Source organism: Rattus rattus, chromosome X (genome assembly GCF_011064425.1).
Source record: "Rattus rattus isolate New Zealand chromosome X, Rrattus_CSIRO_v1, whole genome shotgun sequence".
NCBI classification, from domain to species: Eukaryota; Metazoa; Chordata; class Mammalia; order Rodentia; family Muridae; genus Rattus; species Rattus rattus.
In genome coordinates, this window is record NC_046172.1 from 62,665,031 (window position 1) to 62,672,300 (window position 7,270).

Consider the following 7,270-nt stretch of genomic DNA (forward strand, 5'->3'; position numbering starts at 1 on the left):
ATGAAATACAGAGGGTATCTTTTTGTCTCTTTAGCAGTAGATTTTACAGAGTAACTTATTCTATTTTGAGACTTGCCATTTTGGTTCATTTACCACTCATCAGTAAAAGTTAGGCTCCACATGTTTATAAAAAAAAAGGAGTCATTGATATTGGGCTTGAGGTAGATGGTAGAAATGTTAAAACATGATAATTGCTGACTTTTTTGTCTTTGCAATTAAGTAAGCTGGTTATTAGAGATTTAGGAGCACATAAAAATTAAAAGATGAAAATGGAGATAAATGCAGGAAATCATGTCTGGTTTCATTTTGAATTTTGATTTTAATACTTCTGAGCCTTTTTATTATTGTAAAAAATGCATATAATTTTAGCTTGAAGATTTGCTGTGATTGTTAAATAAAAATAGCTTGCTGTGATATTTTACTTTGAGGCACACAATTGTATATTGTGTACATTTTTATTAATCTATGGGTAAGCACAAGGCTTTGAAGACTTTAGGTCATATGAAAGGAAGATCAACTAGTATGACAAATGTTGCATGTGTGGAGGCAAGATTAGAATCAACTATTGCAATCCAAGTATGGAAATGGAATGTTAGTTTTGAAAGGCAGACCTTTTAAAGACAGGGCATTGGTGGGCACAACTTAGACCAATGGAATGTAGGGATGAAGGAAAAAGTACATGAATATAAACCAGTGAGGAAATGTGTTAGGAGGGATTTAAAATTTCTATTTTCTTTTAATATTCCTTTTGTAGTAGCATTGATAAGATATATATATTTTAAGTTTTGTATTACCTTCTAGTGTGAGATGTTGACCTATTTCTTCAATTCACTGGCTGTTCTTGTAATCCTTCTAACAGGAGGATAATTTTAACAACCTAGAAGGAGTCCTCCATTTTGTCCTGACCTTGGAGAGCTATCTGGACATGATGGCCTATGACACCTTAATAGTAGGGTTCTCCAAAACTTCTTACACTTCTTGAAATTGAACACCCCTAACTTCTCTCTGTGCCTGGTTTTTCTCATAAGGAAAAACAATATCTCTTTCCTGGAATTTTAGGAAGATCAAATTGCTATGTGTGAAATATTCTGAATAGTGTTTGACACATGACACACACAATTCATGATGGAATCGGTGTATATTCTCTTGCAGAGTACATTACATATATACATAACATAGGCTGCCAGGCCTAAGTGCATGGAATATTAATCTGTCTGCTGAAATGTCTACTTCTATTACTAGTTTTGTCACTGTCAAAAAATATATACCTTTTCCTTTGTTTCTTCTGTAAAATGGAAAATAATATCTTTCTTTAATGATCTACATGACAACTTAGAATGCTTGTCACATAACCAAATATGTTGACACATTCCTATTAACCCAGTTCTTGGGAGGCAGAGGCAGGAAGATTGTCATGAGGTTAAGGCCAGTCTCAATAACATATTCTAGGACAGTCAGTGCTACATTGTGAGACCATGTTGTAAACACAAAATCAAATAAAGAAACAACCGATTTCGTATCCTAAAATCATTAGACATGCTCCATATGTTCAGAGACCATTGTGGAAGAAGGCATGGAAAGGTTATAAAATGCAGGACATGACCACAGCACACATGAACTCACAGCAGCTGTGAATACCTGTGTAAGACCTGTACAATGTCAAGCTTAGTAAACATTCAAACGTGGAAGGCAGAGTGGCTAATGACCCCACACCCTATAACTGAAGATCTATTGACAGTTAGTGACTTCTGGGGGGAGAGAGAGACTGCTTTTTAAAGGGTTTTTAAGGAAATGTTAAAAGATTTATGTAAAATTTCCTTAAAAAGATTATTTCTGTCATAGATGTAGTAATAACTTATTCAATCAGTTTCTTTGATACTCAATTAGTTTGTTTCTAAAATTGCTTTTTTACGAAAGATGTTGAGGCCGCTCCACCTTGTCCTACTAAAAGTAAAATAACCCGGTCTCTTCTATTACACATACATTAAGAACTCATAACTGTTAACATTTTCCCACTAATTGTCATTGGGAAACTTGAAGAAACACTTTCAAGATCCTCTTTTGGTACATGGTCATTACCATACCACACATGTGACCAGCCCACATCATTTTCCTATTAGGGTTTCAGTCCTGGGGTAATAACGGAAAGCAGAACCAATTTATATGATTAAAGCTGCCATCCTTTGTACGATGTGCGCAGACACTGAGAAGCAAACCAGACAGAAAGGACTATCTCTGAATTTGGACTGTTGGCATCTCAGAGGACCAAATCTTTAGGTATCCTGATATTTGGAAAACGTGAGTCTGAACTCTTACTTGCTTTATTTGTGTTTCATTTTCTTCTCAAATTCGTTCAAATAATAACATAGATAAACTTCATGGAAACATGTATAATATATAACATAGATCTATGAGATGAAAGCTTTATCTGGAATGAAGGCCACTGACCTTTTTCATTCTTATAGAGTTGACATTCAATTTTGCTATTTAAAAGGCAGGTTTTGCCATTTAGCCCATGCCGACCTTGAATTTACGATACTATTCCCTCAGTCTGCTGAATGCTGGAATTACAGGAGTGAAGCATCATGCCTGTTTTTTACCTAGATTTTACAGGGAAATTTGAAACTCTTAGAATTGTGTTAATAAATGATGTAGAAGCATGAAACAGCAAATGAGGAAGGAAGCTTTGAGTTCAAAAGAAGAAAAAGAAAAAAATTAAGAAGAAAGGAGAAAGAAAAAGCAGAGACCTACATTATTGAAAAACAGATAGCTATGATTATAATTTAGTTCAGAAAAAATTTCAATAGGTTTTTTTTTAATTTCAGTTCACTTTTGGATAATAAAAGGCAAGGAAGTTTAGTAATTTCTAAATAAATACTAACAAATTCCCCAGCCCAATATAGCATTATACATGTTCTTGGACTTTGCAAATTTTTAAACACATGCATGGATCCTATATGATATACTCACAGTAGCCCAATAAAAATGGAAAGGGGTATTATTATAATTTAACTGTTGAGAAAGTTGAGAGCCAGAAATAAATAAATTCTTCATTGCTGAACAGTGGTAAAAGGAATCAAAATATTTCTAGTTTCATTCTTTGTTTTGTAAGCAACAGTTCTTCCCTAAAACATGGTTTATGTCAGAGAAAATTTTATATTCCATTGCCCTAATAAGTTATTTTATGTTTTAGGAATATAGTTCACTCATATTTTATAACTTGTCTAAGAAAATGCTTGGAGAAGCCTTCCTAACTGAATTCTTCTACAAAGAACAGAGATATGCAAAACTTTACAAACCACTACGATGCAAGACGTCAAATGACAAAAAGGAAAATTGGGAAAATAAGCTTTTAGGTACACAGGACAATTCACTTCCCCTTTTAAAGACTGGAAGTCAAGAGAAAGTTATAGAAGGAAGTCTAACTGAACAAGACAATGATACATCACAAATGAAATGTGTGGATGATCTAACTGTTGCAAAATGCAAAAGTACAGCTCTTCCAGGAAATGTATCTGTTGCACTGCCCATTCCAAAGAGGGGACATGATGAAACACAACTGGATTTATATCGATCCTGGTCATGTACAAGTATTTGCCAGAATTATCCTGACCTACAGATAGGAGGTGACCATATTAGAAACATGTACGATTCCGGCTGCTTTGTGGAACACATACATGATGATGTTTGCAATGGTCCTCTTTTACTTTCCGTGGACATACCATTGGGACACTCTCCTAAAATTGAACCTCTAGAGAAAACATCTACCTCAAAAGTAGTCAATGGTGATGAAATTCGAGAAAAAAGCATGCTATTACATAAGCAACCTCTCTCTAATTCTATGCTTAATAATTATATGGAAAGAAAGGTGGATGAACTCTATAAACAGTTTCTGGAAGAAAATCTTACCAGGTGCCTCTCTATAACCAACCTCATGGCTTCTAGCATATTAATGAACAATGTGAATCAAATTAGCCTTCAGATTTCTCAAGAGCAGAACATAGAGCCATCCAAAGCCCGAGAAGCCCTTCTTCACTCTTTAGCACTATATAATCTTCGCAATGTTTCCCATGGAAACAGTACGGAATTAAGCACCCCTAACTTACAAATATCAAACCAGGCTATTCGGGAATTTGTATGACATCTATAAAGGGAATCAACTAAAGATTGGCTGGGTTGAATTAGAAACTACAATAACTATTGTGTTCTCTAACTCTTTAGGTCTCAAAGTTTCCTTTGTGGTGGTGTTATTTTTTTTGAGAAATTATTTTGTTTCATCTGAATTCTTGTAAGAGATAAGTACAATAAATACGATTTGTGACCACTTATGTTTTCTTTCTTTTTTGACACCTTTAGTAGTTTCCACACTTGAGTTAGTATGCTCTGTATGTACATATTGTCACTAAGTTTTGTTTATGACAATGGAGCTGTATCAAAATCTTTTTAGAGGCATATGATCAATGTTTCAATAATCATTCTCTTATTTATGGTACACATGAACATTTACACTGACAACTAGGATATCCTGGGAGAATTTTTTTGCATGTGCATATACTATTTTTGTATGTAGATTTGAAGATGCTATAGAAAAATACAATTTATCTGATATTTGTAAGAGAGTTTGATGGAAAGATTAAACAAAAATAGAAAATTTAGTTGGTTCCATTTGAATTAAACTTTATTTTATTTTAAACTCTACTGACACAAGAATTACATTTTTTATATTACTGTTTTATTCCTGGTTGTTTTTGAATCTGAGAGGAGGGAAGCTGCACAGGTTGAATGACTAAAGTGTATATAGCAAACCATCATCTACTTCTGAGATTCTCTTGGCAATGTTTTACACTATTTAGATTCTCTATAATCGTGATCTTAACGTAACATAAAATAAAATGGATAAAGTTTGAAATTTAAAGTAAATTAACCTAATACACATTTAAAAATGTTATATTCTATTGCTAAATTGGAAACAAGACCTCATGACTAAACACTCACATTATTCCTATAGTGAAATGATCATTTCTTGTAAACACAGTGCTTCTGTTATAAACTTCTCTTGAATATATAATATTTAATAAGTTTATTATTAACAATGTCTTCAGAATAAGTCCTTGTTCTTTATTAAATTCTATAGAATGAACCAGTTCAATGTCCTCATAACTTGTGATTTTTTAAATCACACATTTTCCTGCAGTCCCATAACTTGAACTACTTAGAATACCTTGCTTTTTCTCTCCCTCACTCCTTATCATCTGTCATATTTGTTCAATCACTTTCAATCATTCAGATGTTTGATTCTGAAAAGAAAATGGGCAACAGTTTTTGGAAAACTGATTTACTGTCATGTAGAGACTGAAAATATAGTGTATATTGTCTGGTGCTTTGTTTGATTTTAATATTTCAATGCAGATTACCACATGAAAATACATTTTATTAAAGTTTGTACTTTAAAAAATTTAATGAAATATATTTATACAGCATTCTTGTGGGTAATTTTCTTAAGCATAGTAATGTGTATTAATACTTTATCCATGGTATTGAGGTTATGTCGTATTATATAAAGCAATAATGTTTAGCTAATATCAAATTTAATACTGCATTTGTAGCTTCAGGTAAAAAATTACACTTTTCTATGCTTATTTTTCCATTTCATCAAAATACATATTATATGCTGTCACCTGATTAAAATGGCCTAAAATTAATGCAATAACTAAATAAAGATGGTATATTTTGTGTGCTGCTTTATTGTGACCTCATACCTGCTTACTTCAGTATTGGAATAAAATATTCATATATGGATGTGATTTTATATAGTTTGGATTTAAATAGTCTTCATATTATTTTTCATTATGAGTATCCCATATATAACAACACTCTTCATTTGGGATAATTAGTATCTGTCTCATTATTCCAGGTGCAGAAAATATTAGTTTTTTATGGAAATTGGAAGTATTAGTGAGTCAACAGATGGGGATGGTCATCATGTTTCTTGACAGGGAATAACTTTACAAAGTTAAATATTCCTACTAGACTGCCTGGTTGGGCCTCAGTGTGAGAGAATGTACTTTATTGTGCTGAGACTGGATGTGCCAGGGTGGGGTGGGATCCATGAGTGGGCTTCTCCTTCTCTAAGGAGAAGGTGAAGAGGTAATGGGGAAAGGGATTTATAAGTGTGGAACTGAGAGGAGATGGGGAATGGGGGTTTGAGATCTAGATGTAAAGTGAATAAATAAATTAATGAAAAAAATATTTTTAGTACATTGTTGTTATGTGCTTGTATAGGTCAGTACAATTTATACTCATCTTTGGATTGCAGCTACCAATTGTAGGACCCAGAAAAGGCTTTACCTAGTCTTGGGTAACATTTTTGACAGGAATCTCTGGAACAGTGACCATGAGGGGACACAGTATATCCCAGATTATTGAAATTTTCAGATTTGATCCTTTTCATGGGTTAGTTTTTTCAAAGAAGCTAGTCTCCCTGAGGATTCTAAGACTGAATCTAACATTGAAACGGTGGATTCAGTTAATGTAGGATTACTACATGTGTGCTTGGATGAAGAATGAAAGACTGGTTTGATAAGAATTATTATGGTAGAATAAACTGAAGTAATTGTTCAGTTAGGTCCACAACTGTTTTTAGTTAAAACAGGACGGAAAGAAATCAGCTAGATAAATAACAAAGTATTTAATAGCTCATACATGTGTGAAAACTATGAAAATAGAAACATTATTTGTAAATAAAATGACAGAAAGTATTGGCTATAAACTTATCAATATATTAAAACCATATAATTATCATCTTAAAAGTGCCCCACAGATAGTTTAGAACTTTGGGTCCAATCATATCACTGTGTGCTTTTCCTCTAAGGCGAACAGAAAGTGTCTTTTTGTTTTTGTGTTTGTGTATTTGTACATAGGCGTCATTACACTAGGCAAGATCTCTTCCAACAAGTCAAATCTCTAGCTCCAAAATGGTCTTATTATGTCTTTGTTTAGTAGTTGTAAATGTACAAGATCACATTACAAATTTACAAAACAGTCTTTAAATAGTTATTCCCAATAACATATTTCAAATGATGAGATCTAAATCAAGGTATAAAGACTTCACCTTCAAAAGTATTGAATCATTGTTATGAACAGCTAGGTTCTTCAACCATTCTGTAATTTCTCCTTAGGGCCGAGAAATTGGTAGCTCATAGACATATGATACAGTTCTTGCTTTCACTTCCTGAAATTAACTTAAGGTAGTTTATTATGTGGAGCATAA

The 7,270-nt window shown here is 33.1% G+C and overlaps 1 protein-coding gene across 1 annotated transcript; it reads left to right on the plus strand.

Moving 5' to 3' along the window:
* The first annotated feature begins 2,161 nt into the window (after positions 1-2,161).
* On the plus strand, positions 2,162-5,799 carry LOC116889201 (protein CXorf21-like). The gene is made up of 2 exons (XM_032890358.1): positions 2,162-2,298; positions 3,194-5,799. Exon 2 carries the CDS (start codon positions 3,233-3,235, stop codon positions 4,139-4,141), a length of 909 nt encoding a protein of 302 aa, XP_032746249.1. The 5' UTR covers positions 2,162-2,298; positions 3,194-3,232; the 3' UTR covers positions 4,142-5,799.
* Positions 5,800-7,270: the final 1,471 nt, after the last annotated feature.

What these genes read in the sequence shown, in the direction of transcription:
- LOC116889201 (XM_032890358.1), top strand. Translation starts at nt 3,233, where the DNA reads ATGCTTGGAGAAGCCTTCCTAACTGAATTCTTCTACAAAGAACAGAGA.